The sequence below is a fragment of the Zingiber officinale genome, chromosome 3B (assembly GCF_018446385.1).
Source record: "Zingiber officinale cultivar Zhangliang chromosome 3B, Zo_v1.1, whole genome shotgun sequence".
Classification (NCBI taxonomy): Eukaryota; Viridiplantae; Streptophyta; class Magnoliopsida; order Zingiberales; family Zingiberaceae; genus Zingiber; species Zingiber officinale.
Window position 1 is genome coordinate 108,979,449 of NC_055991.1, and position 16,433 is coordinate 108,995,881.

Consider the following 16,433-nt stretch of genomic DNA (forward strand, 5'->3'; position numbering starts at 1 on the left):
CAGTCGACTGGGAGCGAACATAATACTTCTGTTCACTCGACCAGTGTGGAGCAGTTGACTGATACTTTTACCAGTCGACTGGTATCGAGCCGTTAGGATGTAACGGTCGAATATCCACAAAGGACAGTCGACTGATGATTTTGGCAGTCACCTGGTAGGTGGGGGGTTTTCAAACCATGGCCTATATAATCAAGCCTTGGGAGCTTGGTTAACGCTGATGAAATAGAGGTGGTTAACCCCTATTAGTAGTCTACCAGTACCCTAGCTTCTCAAGAGTTCTTGTGAGAGTTGTGGTGAGGTTTCTCCACCCACAAGGAGCTACGTGAATTAGCCGGAGGTCTTCCGGGGAGTAATCCACTGACGGATAGGGATCGTCCACCTTACGAGTAGCCGTGGAGTAGGAGCCTTATCTCTGAACCACGTAAATCGGCGTGTCGATTTGTTTGCTTGTTCTTTCCTTTAGTCTTTAGCTTTCGTATGCATATTAGTTTGTATTTCCGCTGCGCAAATTAACAAATATGTAGGAAGCGATTTATTTGGGGGTGTCGTCTATCCAACACCCCTTCTAGCCGGCCACAAGATCCCCTACAAGTGGTATCAGAGCAAAGACGCTCTCCTTCGAACTAACCGCCGAGGAAGCAAGGATGACCGGCTTGATTGAACCGCCAAAGTTTGAAGGTGGAGGCTTATGGGACATCACCTATTGGATGATGAAGATGGAGGTCTTCTTCGACACGGATTGGAACACCATGATGGTGATCAAGGAGCCGTTCGAACTCCCAAATGACAAGAAAGGGAAGAAGCTTCGACCACGATATTGGATGGAGGAGCAAACCACACGGTCAAAGGCAAATTCAAAGGTAATTTCAATTTTAATTGATATTTTGCCTAATGACGTGATGAGTCGTGTAGGTGAATATGAGAATGCCCACGATTTATGGAGCAAGATAAAGAAGATTCCATGGGAAGAACCTATACCTACACAAGGAGAAGAAGAGTCCAAGCAGATGAGTTTAATTGCTCAAGTAGAGGAGGAGCAAATGGAAGTTGAGCCATGCTCAACATCTGAGGAGGAGAAGGAGGATGAGGAAGTATCTTCAACATCCTCAAGGGTTGAAGAAGAGTCCAAGACAAGTAAAGAGGAAGTTTTGAAGGTCAACCTAGTAAGCACCCCCACCGAAGCAAAGTCAAAGGACCACATTGTGTGCTTCGGGTGCAATGAAAAAGACACTACAAGAGCAGGTGCCCATTGACCCAAATAAGGAGAATACGCATAATATGCTTCACATGTGGGGAGAAGGGGCACTACCACACCAAATGCTCCAAGAAGGGAGAGATCAAGAAGCTAGCGCAATCGAAGAAATGGGAGAAGAAGAAGAGGAGCTCAAGTCTAGGGTGAGCTTTAAGGGTAAGGGAGGTATACCCTAACTTGAAGGTTAATTCAAATTTAAATTCTTATACTTCTATGAATTCTAGAAATAATTTTTATTATTTTCCCATGCAAAATTTTAGATTTAGATATCATGATAGGAATGTTGGTGCAACCTTAGGTCAAGGTTGACCTGGTTGACCAGACTCGAGTTGACTTGACTCGAGTTATGTTTTGATGTTTGACGAGTTATGACGATGTTTGACGTGAACAGAAAAGTTGTATCTTGATGTTTGACAAGGATACAAGCTTGGGAGATTGTGGGTGCAACTCGTGGTCAAGGTTGACCTGGTTGACCCGAGGTGAGTTGACCTGACTCGGAAAAGTCCAAGCAGGGAGCTTGGCACGGGAGAAAGTCCAAGTATGGAGACTTGGCACGGAGAAGTCCAAGTATGGAAGCTTGGCACATGGGAAGACGGAGAGGGCTCGGTAGCTCGTTCTCCGGACTGTGGTCAGAGAGGGCTCGGTAGCTCGTTCTCTGGACCGGATGTGGAAAGTCCTGGTGAGTGAAGCCAGGTGAAAATCCTAGCGAGTGTAGCTAGGTGAAAGTGGAAGTCCAGGTGAGTGAAGCCAGGCATTCGGGAAAGTCCTGGTGAGTGAAGTCAGGCAGTTTGGAAGTCCTGGTGAGTGAAGCCAGGCAGATTGGAAATCCTGGTGAGTGAAGCCAGGTAAAAACCTTAGTAAGTGAAGCTAGGTGAAAGTCATGGTGAGTGAAGTCAGGCAAGGGAAAATCCAGATGGATCAAGGGTGATCGGACATCTGGTGTTGGGAAGTCCAAGTAGATCAAGGGAGTGATCAGATACTTGGCACGAAGAGGAAAGCCCAAGTGGGTCAAAGGGATTGACCGAACACTTGGTGGAGAATTCTAGCAGGTCAAGGGAGTGACCAGATGCTAGGAATGATGAACCAACAGGTCATCAGGGAACCTCCTGATCGGTCCATGGACCGATCAGAGACGGAACAGAAGCGAAGGCTAGGGAATGGATCGGTCTGTGGACCGATCCACATGGAGCCTGATCGGTCCACAGACCGATCCCGGCACTAGCCGTTGCGACGCAACGGCTAGATTTCTTCTGTGTTTCTTCGTTTTCTTCGCAGGTTATAAAAGGAGGGCTGCTGCTGCGAGCCTCCGACTTCTTCTTCTGCTTCTGCTTCTTCTTCCTCGGATTAAAAAGCTTCTGCTTCTGTGCTCTGAGGTTCTGAGCTTTGTTGAGCTCGCTTCCGAAGCTTCGCGTGAGCTTCCAGTCGTCGATCAGCTGCTGCAGTTGGGTTGTGAAGTTGCTGCTTCATCGCCTCCGGTCGACAGATAAGGCAAGCGAGTGTTGCATTCATATTGTTGTGTGTATTTGCTTCTTGCTTTCCTTGTACTCCTTTCTTGTTGTTACAAGTATTGTGGCGAGGTTTCTCCACCCACAAGGAGCATTTATTAGCCGGTTCTCCGGGGACTCATCCACCGACGGATTGATAGGCTTCGTCCACCTTACGGACACTCCGAGGAGTAGGAGTTTATCTCCGAACCTCGTTACATCGGTTTGTTTGAGGTTTGTCTTCTTTCCCTTTCGTTTCTGTGTTTATTTTCCGCTGCGCTAACACGTTTTGTAGAAACGCGACGATTTGGGGTCGGCTATTCACACCCCCCTCTCTAGCCTCCGTACGAAGGATCCTAACAAGGAATAGGGTAATTGCAGATCATAGCCCTAGGAGAACCATTCATGATAAATCTAGGCATGATAGACCTAAGGAGAACCTAGGCATTAATCCCAAGAAGGAGAGACATATGCCTAGGAAGGGTAGGTCTAGGAATGTCCAATGTAGGCAAGCCAATTCTAGGGTTAGGAACCTAGAAAGAGAAAATCAAACTTTGAAGGCAAAGCTTGATAAGTTGGAGAAAACCCTAGAAAGATTCAATGTTGGATCTAAGGGTTTAGGTATGGTGTTGGGTAGTCAAAAATCCAACAATGATAGATCAGGTTTAAGATATTGATCTAGTGTCTCCAATGCTAAGGAAAAGTTTTATGCTAAGGTTGCATATGATTATAACAAGGAGAAGCCAATAAATGGAAAGAGAAAGTCATTTAAAGGTAAGGTTAAATTAACCAAGGACAAGGTGTCCATGGTTAAAAATGTTAGGTTTGTAGGCCAAGTGTCACTGGAGGTACACCGATGTGGTCTAACAATTGTGGATGAGTCACATAGGGAGGTGGCTAAGGCTAAGAGCACTAGGGGGAGCTCAAAGAGTCAATTTAGGACCCATAGCCAATGGATCTTAAGTGGATTTTACTTGGGAGTCTAAGGGAGTCATGGAGTGTACCAAATAGTTTGGAAACAGACTTGAGTCTCAAACCTTGGGAATTGGCACACATGGGTTATGTTTCATGCAAGGAAATATGACATTGGGATCATATTGTATGATAATTAGTTTTTAATGTAGAGATGTCATATAAACCAATGCTAGGGATGCATTGTGCGTTAGTATGAGCAAATACATTAAGAGGAAGTTAAAACTAGGACTTTAGGTCAAGGTTCAATTGAATCATCTAGCTAGTTTTAGGTTTTGTGTCAATCTTGGGATTGGTGATAGATATATTTTTGAATATATTTTTCCCAAGTATACATGGGTAAAACAGATCTCTCCACAAAATTGGGGGATTTTTGGATGTCCGTGGAATTATTGGTACATTTCTAAAATTGAGTCAGAAATACAGGATAGGATGGAATTTGGGCGCCGGTCGATTGGTACAGTTACCAGTCAACTGGTAATAATGTATTTTGAACACAAAATGGTTCTATGTGTTGAATTCGATAAGGCCAGTCAACTGGTATTTCTGGCAGTCGACTGATACCAACCTGAAACTATTTTTCAGTGCTGTTTGTTACTGATTCAGCTCGTATGTGTATGAGATACTTGGAGGATTAATACATGAGTTTAGGGTTAGTTTGATAATTAAGTTTTCAATAATTGGGGTATTGTTGGAGGTTTTTAATGTTAGTCAAAGGAGAAGAAGTAAGGTTTAGTTAGAAAATCTTAAGTGTCTTTGCGTAGAGGGAGCCTTGTGATAGATTCTTAAAAAGCCCTGTGGTCAAATTTCTAGCTCAATGGGGAGCATAGGTGTAGGGGGAGCCTTGGGATAGGTTACAATACATGTTACATTATTTTTCTTTTGGCAGTGTAAGTCCAAGTGTGTAGCTTTGTCAAGTAAGTCCATTTGGCGATGTAAGTCCAAGTGTGTAGCTTTGGCAATGTATGCCCATTCGGCGGTGTAAGTCCAAGTGTGTAGCCTTGGCAGCCTAAGTCCATTCAGCGATGTAAGTCAAGTGTATAGCATTGTCAACGTAAGTTCATTCGGCGGTGTAAGTCCAAGTGTGTAATGTAAGTCCATTCGGTGGTGTAAGTCTAAGTGTGTAGCCTTAGCTGCGTAAGTCCATTCTGTTGGAACCCCAAGGTCATTTTGGTGTGATCAACAATTTAAGTTAGGTCATATGTTGTTCTAACCTTGTGTCTAAGTGTGCAGGAGCTTAGGAACACAGGTAGTCGAGCGGAAGACGCAGCTAGCGAGAAAGACGGCAGTCCGAGGGACGAGGTGCTGTGGAAGAGTACACCGGCGGACGAGAAGGAAGCGTGCGGTGGTTCTGAGGGACGAAAGCCGGAGCGGAAGATTGCTCGGGGAGCAAGAGATGCAGCTAGCGAGAAGGACGGCACGCGGTGAATCCGAGGGACGAAGACTGCGGATGAGTACGGCAACTGACAAGAAGGAAACACGGAGCGATTCTGAGGGACGAGAAGCAGGAGGGAAACCCGCTCGAGAAGACTGGAAGTTGGGTTCGGGTGAGCCCTATTCCGGATGGCAGAGATTACCCAAGTAAGCGGATCCGGAGTGGAAGACCCGGGCCGAGGCAGGACTGAAACGGAGCAGAGGTCCCGGACGAAAAAGTCAACTAGAGTTGACTTTCGGGGTCCGGGGCGCCCGGAGCTGACCGGGGCGCCCGGAACCCTTCCGGGCGCCCGAACCAACCTTTTAACCAGGATCGAGTTTTGACTCGATCTGATCGTTGGGGGATAAAGTTTATCCCCCCTAGGGCGCCCGGAATCCTTCAGGGCGCCCCGACCAAGGCTAAAAATATAGCCTTGGTCAAGAAGCTTTTCAACAATCACGAGTACTTCATTTCCAAACACTTGTATGCTTTAGTTGTAGTTAAGCTTCTGTTTCTGCGCTTCAACGTTGTAAGAGGCTTCTCCGCCTAAAGGAGTTTTTAGTACTTAATCTTTCTTGGATTAACAATCACATCGGTTGTAACCAAGTAAATACTGGTGCCTCGTTCTTTATGATTTTCATTTACTACTTTACTTTATTTATGCAAGTATTAGCTTAAAGAGTTCGAGAAGGGTTGTTTTTGCTTTTGTGTTTACAGGACTATCCAACAACCCCCTTCCAGCTGGTCTCAACGGTCCTACACATTCGGCGGTGTAAGTCCAAGTGTGTAGCCTTGGCAATGTAAGTCCATTCGGCGGTGTAAGTCCAAATGTGTATCCTTGGCAACGTAAGTCCATTCAGCGGTGTAAGTCCAAGTGTGTAGCTTTGACAACGTAAGTCCATTTGTTTTAGCATGTTTATTTCTATTATGTTTTTCCTAACTTAAACGTATTGCCAAACATCAAAAAGAGAGAGATTGTTGGAGCAATCCCAATGGTCTGTGTGACCATGTGTTTTGGTGTTTGGGCAAACGGTTTAAGTTAGGTTCACCCTTGTATTTGATATGTGTATATGAGTGTGCAGGTTTGCAGGATACACATATGACTCAGGTTGATGACTTCGGGTACGGTGAAGGATGGAGCATCCGAGGGACCGTGGACAAGGCAGCAAGGACAAAGGCCGAGGGAAGCAACTTCGAGGCATACACGAAGGATAACATTGGGACGAGCCGTGGGCTTGGGTGCATCCGAGGGACGAGAGCCAAAGGAAGTAGGCTTGAAGGCAAGATGTCAAAGCTGCAACGAAGAGTTAAGTGAGTCGTAAGGGGTGAGGGTGCGAGTGCTAAGAGATTGTACTCGGGTACCAGTCGACTGGTGGTTTCATTAATCGACTAGTGCAGTCGATCGGGCAGTCAACTGGGAGCGAACATAATGCTTCTGTTCGCTCGACCAGTGTGGAGCAGTCGACTGGTACTTTTACCAGTCGATTGGTATTGAGCCGTTGGGATGTAACAGTCGAATATCCACAAAGGGCAGTCGACTGATGATTTTGGCAGTCGCCTAGTAGGTGGGGGTTTTTCAAACCATGGCCTATACAATCAAGGCTTAGGAGCTTGGTTAACGCTGATGAAATAGAGGTGGTTAACCCTTATTAGTAGTCTACCAGTACCCTAGCTTCTCAAGAGTTCTTGTGAGAGTTGTGGTGAGCTTTCCCCACCCACAAGGAGCTACGTGAGCTAGCTGGAGGTCTTCCGAGGAATAATCCATCGACGGATAGGGATCGTCCACCTTACGGACAACCGTGGAGTAGGAGCCTTATCTCCGAACCATGTAAATTGACGTGTCGATTTGTTTGCTTATTCTTTCCTTTAGTCTTTAACTTTCGTATTCATATTAGTTTGTATTTTCGCTGCATAAACTAAGAAATACGTAGGAAGCGATTTATTTGAGGGCGCCGTCTATCCAACCCCCCTTCTAGCCGACCACAAGATCCCCTACATATTCCTCCTTGAAAATGTTTTCAACATTCTTACTGCACATAAGAAACAAATGAATTAGATATACAACCAACATGTATTGAAAGGAAACAAAGATGTTCAACCACTCAAAATGGAGCAAAACACAATGTGTTCGGCAACACACAACTCAACAAATCTGTTAGTGTTCAGTTGCTAGAGGCCGAACGTTTAGTGTTTCGTTCGGCGTTCATTGATTGAACACATTGTGTTGCATTCGGTAGACCATGACCGAACAGATCTTGGTGCGTTCGACATATTATAGATGAACAAGCGTCAAACCAGGGAAGAACGATGCACGACTGAAATTCGAGAGATTTTCATGAACACTTGAAACCTAAACACAAAATCTAACAAAAACAATATAATGCTTTCAATGAGCACTTTTATTGTTTGATTCGGCTGGAAATCGAGTTGCCCAAGTGGAGAGATGAGAGGGAGAGACAACAAAAATGATGAAGGCGGTGGTGAAAATGGCACAGGTAGGAGCAACAACGAAAATCACAGGTAGGAAGATGATGCTAAGGTTTTGTCTATTTTTAGGGTTTTTAGAAAGGGTAATATAGGAATTTTATGAGGTGTATTTAGAAAGAATTATGATAAAATATTTGTTTGATGAGTATATTTAGAAAATCGGATGTGTTTAGTAATTCATAGGGTAAGTATAGCCGCTCCCTTAAAAAGAGTGCTTTATTTTTAAAAACATTAAATAGCCATTAAATCTCAATTTATACATATTTGTACCGATTTACTGAAACAATAAATATATTGAATCTTATTAATGTCGAAAAAAAACAATTTATTAGAATATTTACTTATTTAATTGAGAAATCAAAAGATAATTATAATTTACATTTAATCTAGTATCTATCAAACTTTTCAAACCGCTAATCTTAAATAAGATCAATCCAATTAAAAAAATAATTATCGATCACTATAATAAATCGAAAAATGTTTTGACTCATCTAGATTACATTATAATTAAAAACGGACGACAGATAGGCATAATCATTATTTTTTTACTACAATATACTTGAATTCATAAATATATTTAGCTGTATATGATTTTCTATCTATATCTAATCGGAGGACTGATAATATTTAATCATCTGGATTAAACATTACCATCTTTCTCTAAACTTGAATCGGATGAAATTTTTTTATGAAATCGGACTGATTATCTCCGGAGATAATCAATAAAGCTAATTAAGATTATCAATAATAATAATAATAATTATTATTATTTTGAATCCGGCTCGATACAATTTTTAATAAATAAATTTAAACATAAGTAAAAAAAAATTGAACACCGTTTACCCACTTAAATGGTTGAAGCATCTTGTTTGATAATGATATCTACTGTAGATCAGCAAAACTTAGTATGATAAAAAATAATTATAACACTGAGCAATTAATTACAATCTAATCGATTTAAAAGTTATTGGCAAGGCGAATCAATTCCCAACACTGAGCAATTAATAACTAATTTATATTTGCTCATTAATTAACTGTGGTACAGATATGACAAGGAAACAATAGAATACACATGGATGCAAGAATTACTCGGACGACAACACATGCTATGTCACCTTTCTTCCACCTTCACAGTAATCATACAACGCCTGTGTACATTTTCTTACACTTCGCTTCAGTGAACAAAAGATATGCAAGATGGATCATCATCAATTCATCATCTGGGTGAGAAGATGGTGGCCAAACCCTTGTCCACTGTCATTTGGATGGGAGGACCATAAGACATCAGATTGTTCTCTTGTTTACTATCGCAATCAGAGTAATCTCCCCTTGCAATAACCTCTCCGTCTGAATCAACAATGCCACCCTTTGTGGGGTGCCCTACTCGTTTTCCGGGCTCTAGCCGGAATGCCTTGACCTGGAAAAGAAGGGAAAAGAAGAACATTGCTTAAGCGAATAACAAATTGGAGAAAAGATACAGGAGGAAATGTCTGCTATTTTATGGACATGGCTTACTGATGTCGTAAAGTGGATATCGAAAGAAACATGAAGTATTTCTCAAACAGAGCAAGAGTGTAAAGCACCTTGAGGTAGGTGACATATGGTGACTTGCAGTAACTTCCATCGCTCATCTTTAGCATCAGCGACAAGAGGACTGACTTTGAACATTCTTTAATGATGATCGCATCCAAGTAGCCATCAGAGAACTGCACAGCATTGGAAATTAAGTGATTTAACAAGCCAAAAATTGTTGTGCCAGAGAAAAGCTCTCATCCTGGACATTGGAGAATATAATTTTTTTTCATAATTAGAATGAAAGATCTGGAAGCTTTAGCTAATTTTCCATTAATAAGTTTGTCAAGACCATAACAGTCAATTCGTTGTATTAAGTGCTGAACAAAATTGTACTTGAAAGATAAGAAAAAGGAGGAGAAAAGGGCAAGGAATAAAAAGAAATGGTATCGTGCAGGTGACTTATGTGTGGCTCTTGGTTGCAACACAGATAGATTATAATTTTTAAGGACATATAAGCAACTACCTTTGCATTGGGTGCTGGCATTACATCTTCACCCGCCCATGGCACATTGTTGATCCAAACTGAGATAAAAGGGCCGTCCATAGATCTCCATTCACATCCATCAGCACCAACTGCAAGGCCTTGGTAGCCACACAAGCTACAATTTACTGTATCTCGTTGGTCATCTTTGCAAAGTTTAGCATTTCTATCACAGACACTTTGCCTTACTGGTTCTCCATATGTTTCATACCCAGGTGCTGGCACAAATTGAACATGCCCTTGATACATTCTCAATTTCAATATGCGTAGAAGAGACTATAAGAAAGAGAGATATGGTAAGCACGTTTGAGCTCACAGGGGAATCTTCTCAACCAATCAAATTCATGACAAAAGGATAATAAACAATTAATCATGGTCAATTTTAAGTTTCATGTGTCAACAAACTGCCATATCTTTGAATAGTCAATCTAGCTAAACACTGAATCATCCACAGAATACTAACTGATAGCATTGAAGAAACAATTGCTTGGGATTACACACTTTCTGTTTCTTATACTAGAAATTTTATTTTATGGTAGCAAATTGATACAAGAGGGCATAAGTTATTGCAGTGATGTGGCCACTTAAATCTCTATAAGAGCTTTAGTTGCCACATAACGTAGCCCAATCATCAATGGCTAGAAAAATACTGAAGTGGTTGCCATGATAGTGGCATACAATTAATAACATAAGAAAAATAATTTAACAAGACATACTGAAGATTGAAACTGAACACAAAAAAGTTAAGCGATACAAAAAATTCAGAACTAAAAAAAAAGGAAACAATTACGTTTCAAGAACATAGATACAAAACACCCAAAGAAAAATCTGTAATAACACTTCTACACAAAAACCACAGAAGAAAAAACAAGACAGGTGGTGTTTTCGTTTACAAAAGAGCAAGCAAGTAAGCCAAATATTAGGAGAATTTTACTCAAAAAAATATTGGGAAAATATATGAGATAAAAAATGTGAATTCAAACAACACATCTAAGAAGTCAAGGGTTGTGCTATACATACATAAAAGTCCAAGCGAGCACTACCCATCCATCTGAATTTCTCGGATTCAATATCAATATCAGCTACCAAACCTTTAAATACCAATATGACAATTAGAAAGGGGTATATAACTTTACATAATGTGATAGGAAGAATAAGACATGCAGTGCTAAAATAAAAAGAATATGTAATTGGGTGCTATAGAACAAATTCACGCATTAAGTTTTATGCATACCCCAGGTAAGCATCAAAACACTGAAAAATTTAGTCTTTCCTTGTGCAACAGTGACAACATCAAGAGAACGTCTGCAACCTGCATGGCTAAACATAGACACATTTAAAAATTTTGCATTCTACGACAATTGACAACTAAGATGTTATAAGATTACTGACAACAAAGTGCTGTGGAAGGAAAAACATATGAAGTCAAGCAGAACCTCTAATAACAGCAAATGTGGCATTTGAAACAGAGTACAAGTCACCGACAGAATCTAGAAGTGATTTTGCCATACCATTTCCTGTACCTACAAACAAAGAAAAGAAAGCATTTAAGTTACAATTTCACTAAAATATACAAAATATATTGATAAAGAAGCTAAATAAAGGGGAAATACCACAACCTGATAAACAAGCTAATAAAGTTTATGACAATCAAGAGATCATAAAGTTTATGTTAATTTAAGCAGGAAAATGATGAAAAGATATCTCCTTGAACAAATTTATGTTAATTTGTGAACACAACCTCTAAGTGGTGCATGCTTGTCTTCCACAAACCATGATCTGTATTGTGGGCTCGTGTGCTTATTTGATGTCGGGATAGAATTAGTGTTTTGGAGAATGCCTACTTACATCTACTGATCAGTGTTATAGCTGTCACATTGTTCTGCGACATATGTCATAGTAGTTTATTAGATTCAAAAATCACATCAAAGACAATATATCACTTTTTTGAGGAACAAGAAATCATTAACTGATACGTTATCCAATCTGAGATTTTTTTTTAAAAATTTTGTATGTTATCTATAAGATGTTGGCCATTACAAAACATAATGAATCTCTGTGGAAGAATGGTATAATCAGGGTTTTAAATGTCCTTTTGCACCACCAGAAAAAATGCATTGTTCTCCCAGTTTTGTGTTCGTTTTCTAAATTAAAAAACAGAAACAAATAGACCATTTGCATTAGGCTTGAGGAACAACCTGCCGGAATTATCCCAAGAGGAACCTGAATAGCACTATCCCAGTCTTCTCTTTGAAGCAAACCATTGACTACCTGATGAGATATAGAAATTAAAACGAAAAAAAAACTTGTTTTAGACTGAAGAAATTAAAAAAAGTGGAAACTTAGATCTAAGAATTTATCATACTGAAACAAATCAACCTATGCAGAAGTGCAGAAATAAACGATAAAAAATTCACCAGTGGTTACTTCTTGTCCAACATTTTTGGACACTACAAAAGTGGATGTAACAATAAAAACACACAATGACATATGACATAAGTGCCATCAATCGATACTAGTTATCTCGAAAAGTTGGAAAGTTGAGTGAACAAAAAGTGAATGTTCCATCTTAAGCAAATGTCAAGGCGTGTATTCTAACTGCAAGTACATAAAGCATATTCCAAGAATTCATTAATTATGCACAAATAATTAACAGATTTAAGATAGCATTTTCGTCAAGACGTGACAGAATATTAGTTATGCATGAGAACTTGCATTAAACTTCTGCATTTTCTAATTATCAGCTATACTAAAAGATAGATGGAGGATTTTCAGTGCTATGAAAATAATGGAGAAATGTAAAAAAATTAATAGAGATGCACATCTGACAAGAATTTCTAAGTGATTTATCATTCAAATATTATAATATGGGAGGATTATTAATGTGTATCAAATCTTCACCAAGTGGACAACAAACAAGCATTGATACAGAAATTCATGCTTATTCTATGCCTATTTAGTTAAGATTTGAAGAACGCCACTAACCTCCACAAGTACACCATCACCACTAACACACACAATTCCATCAAATTTTAGTAGATCCACGGTCTTAGCAATTTGTTGAGCATGGAGCTGATGTTTAGTTTCTGAAGAAACATAAAAATAGAAAATTCAATTTGTTAAGCAGGTAATGAACGTTTGGAGTCTGCCACATGAATGAGAAATACAAAGTGAAATGAACCGTGGACAAAAAACAATAAAATGAACCTTTCATGGTATAAATGATATTAGCATCCACTAGAAGAGGCTTAATCTCTGCATCAAAAATCCTGAGTGCAGTTTTCTTTCCTCCATATGGATTTATAACAATAAGCAACCTCTTTGGCCGTCCTACATCAAAGAGATACTCAGATGCAGTGAAAGATAATTGTTTTGTAACACTAGTATCTAGTCCAAATATTAGTGATAGACAATAAAAGGACTAGGGTGAAAATTGTCAATTAATCAGAATTATGGAATTGTAATTAATGTAAAACAAATTAGATAGAAGTACAGAGATGGCAGAGCCAAGACATCCCAATGGAAAACATCAGTTTTCCGAAACAGTGGTTCATTGCAGTCAACGATGTCATAGGGTCCTCGCTGTAGTTAGGACAAAAGACATGCCAACTTTAGAATTTAACTACTATTGGAACGGAGAAACAAATGATGGAAATAAGAATGTCGACTGGCCAACAAAAAGTCGCAAACCAAGCTTATCCGTTTCAGATATTTTTCTGCTTACACTAAAACAACCGGTGAAGCTTCCACAAGAACTTTGGAAATTACAAAATTTGGATGGACGAGGTTTCAAATCTTGCAGTAAAATTCGAATAAGAAGCAAGTAAAGGATCGGTCGAGCTGATTCTATTCGAGTTTTTAAAAAGAGAAGGAAAAAAAAAGAAGGAAAATAGAAGCAAGTCAACTATCTTTTACAAAAGACTAGGTTAAGTATTGTCCCGAATATATAGATATATATTAGTGAAAAAGAAAATAACTTCACTATCGGAAAGCGGAGGGAAAACGCTTTCCTTGAAGAAACGGCAATTCATTTCACACAAGTTGCACATTTACCAAGGGAATCGAGATAGGCCCTTATCTTATCCATCCATATGGAAGCCGCCTCTTCGGTGGGCATCTCCAGAACATAATCCCTCCTCACCCGCCTCCCGAGGCCGCCCTGACCACCACAGAAAGCCGGCGACTTGTGCGCCTCAACGAATGCCCTGATGGTGATCCGGACCCCCGCCGCTTCCAACCCCAAAACCTCGTTGTCGAAGACGAGGCAGCACTCCCCGCCGTTTTCGGAGCTCCAGCGCAGCGCGCCGTCGGACGCTAGGGTTGCCTCCGCCACCGACCCATCGATCCGCACCTTCTCTGCCAGGGTCAGAGCGGCGTTGCCCGTCGCCGTCATTTCTGAGCCTTTGTTGGGAGGGAAAGAAAGAGACAGGGAGGGAAGAACCATCCCTCTTCTATTTATATTAACATTCATATACCGTAATTAAATGTTCACGGCGACGTAGCAGACAAGAGGCGGGCCCCCGGAATAATTCGGCATATAAATTTCATGCGGGGCGTATCTTGGCCGTCGTAGTGTGGGCACGAACGGTGGATGATGAATCGGAGGCGTCCGGACAAGTGGGAACCAAGACTGGATATCACGTGCACGGCACTCGGGGTTACAGCAGTGAGCAGACGAATGGTCCATTAATAAAATATACGTATAAATACGATAAGAACTAAAAACGATAATTTATCAAAAGCGTATTTAAATTTATAAAAAAGCGTATTTAAATTTATAAAAAAGTGTATGCTACTTTAGTATTTATAAAAAAAAAATATTTTTTTTAAAATATATTTCCTATTTTATCTTTTTGACAATTTGACTTTTTCTATCGTTTTTTCTTCTTCACTATATTTCTCTCTCTTCTCTTTTTTTATCAGCAGAACACATGGACAACATTAGATAATTTTTTCATAATATTTTAATGCATTTGAAGAAGCAAAAATAAACAACGAATAACATATTTGAACTCCTTGTAATTTCAGAAATCCACTGGAACTAAAATGAGTGCAATCGGAGCTCTCTAGGTCGATCAGTGGGTTTCTGTCAAAACCCACTAATGGATCTAGAGAGCTCCGATTGTACTCATTTCAGTTTCTATGAATTTCTAAAATTACAAGGAGTTCAAATATGGTATCTATTATTTATTTTGACTTTTCATAGATGTTAACATGCAAAATCAAAGAATCAGCAAAAAAGCCCACGTTGGGTCTAATATGAGTCCATATCAGGCCCAACGTAGATTTTTTTTATCGATTCTTTAATTTAATATATTAATATCTATTAAAAGTCGAAATAAATAAGAGACACCAAATTTGGACTCCTTGCAACATCAGAAATCCATAGGAACTGAAATGGGTTCAATCGGACCTCTCAAAGTCCATCAGTAGGTTTTGGTCAAAACTCACCGATGAACCTAGAGAGCTCCGATTGAACCCATTTCAGTTCCTATGGATTTCTAATGTTGCAAGGAGTTCAAATTTGGTGTCTCTTATTTATTTCGACTTTTCATAGCTGTTAACATGCAAAATCAAAGAATCGACAAAAAACTACACGTTGGGCCTGATATGGACTCATATCAGGCCCAACATGGACCTGATATGATTCCATATCAGACCCAACTTCCATGTTGTAAAAATTCAACAGTTTTTTCTGATAGTCGCGGTTTACATGTGACCCGGTAATACTCAATGTACTTTTTACATATTGAGTTTAGAGATTATACATGCTTTGTGTATATGAAAAACAATAAAAAGATTGATTATGAGAAAAGGCTGTCGTTGTGGTAATTTCTCTGACTGTGACAGCAGCAAAACAGATAACTAACTTTGGTTATGACTAGATGATTAATCATTCAAGTGCAATTTAATCATTCGAGATTTTAACTGTGCTTAATCCAACAAAACAAGAGGATAGTAAATTAGTTTAAACTTGCATGTTAGTCAGATCCTTACATCATTCAAGCAACTGTCTTTCACAAATTTTCAAAGCTCTGTTTTATTTTCCCTCTCTTTTTTTGTTACCAATATTTTCCTGTGCCGAAGGAAACATACTAGAAACTGAAATCTACAACAATAAAAAGATTAAATTTTTGCAACATGGAAGTTGAGCCTGATATGGAATCATATCAGGTCCACGTTGGGCCTGATATGATTCCATATCAGGTCCACGTTGGGCCTAATATGAGTCCATGTAAGGCCCAACGTGTAGTTTTTTGTCGATTCTTTGATTTTGCATATTAACAGCTATGAAAAGTCGAAATAAATAAGAGACACCAAATTTGAACTCTTTGCAATATCAGAAATCCATAGAAACTTAAATGGGTTTAATCGGAGCTCTCTAGGTCCATCAGTGGATTTTGGTCAAAACCCATTGATGGACCTAGAGAGCTCCGATTGAACTCATTTCAGTTTCTATGGATTTCTGATGTTGCAAGGAGTTCAAATTTGGTGTCTTTTATTTATTTTGGATTTTAATATATATTAATATATAAAATCAAATAATCGATAAAAAAAAGTCCACGTTGGGCCTGATATGGAATGATATCAGGCCCACGTTGGGCCTGATATGGGACGCGGGCCTGATATGATTCCATATCAGGCCCAACGTGAGCTTTTTTGCCGATTCTTTGATTTTACATGTTAACATCTATGAAAATTCAAAATAAATAATGGACACCATATTTGAACTCTTTGTAATTTTAAAAATCCATAGAAACTGAAATG

The 16,433-nt window shown here is 39.7% G+C and overlaps 1 protein-coding gene across 1 annotated transcript; it reads right to left on the minus strand.

Moving 5' to 3' along the window:
* Positions 1 to 8,603: 8,603 nt before the first annotated feature.
* On the minus strand, positions 8,604 to 14,097 carry LOC121967268 (sphingosine kinase 2-like). The gene is made up of 10 exons (XM_042517376.1): positions 13,719 to 14,097; positions 12,873 to 12,995; positions 12,651 to 12,751; positions 11,864 to 11,936; positions 11,102 to 11,188; positions 10,900 to 10,977; positions 10,686 to 10,756; positions 9,648 to 9,941; positions 9,193 to 9,315; positions 8,604 to 9,026 (listed from the first exon to the last, which is right to left on the minus strand). Exons 1-10 carry the CDS (start codon positions 14,056 to 14,058, stop codon positions 8,826 to 8,828), a joined length of 1,491 nt encoding a protein of 496 aa, XP_042373310.1. The 5' UTR covers positions 14,059 to 14,097; the 3' UTR covers positions 8,604 to 8,825.
* Positions 14,098 to 16,433: the final 2,336 nt, after the last annotated feature.

Excerpts from the sequence above, each read along its gene's own strand:
- LOC121967268 (XM_042517376.1), bottom strand. The coding sequence starts at position 14,058 with ATGACGGCGACGGGCAACGCCGCTCTGACCCTGGCAGAGAAGGTGCGG. Across the intron at positions 9,316-9,647 it reads TGCCAGCACCCAATGCAAAG|TTCTCTGATGGCTACTTGGA; the intron begins GTAGTTGCTTAT and ends AATGCTGTGCAG. Across the intron at positions 9,027-9,192 it reads CATATGTCACCTACCTCAAG|GTCAAGGCATTCCGGCTAGA; the intron begins GTGCTTTACACT and ends CTTCTTTTCCAG.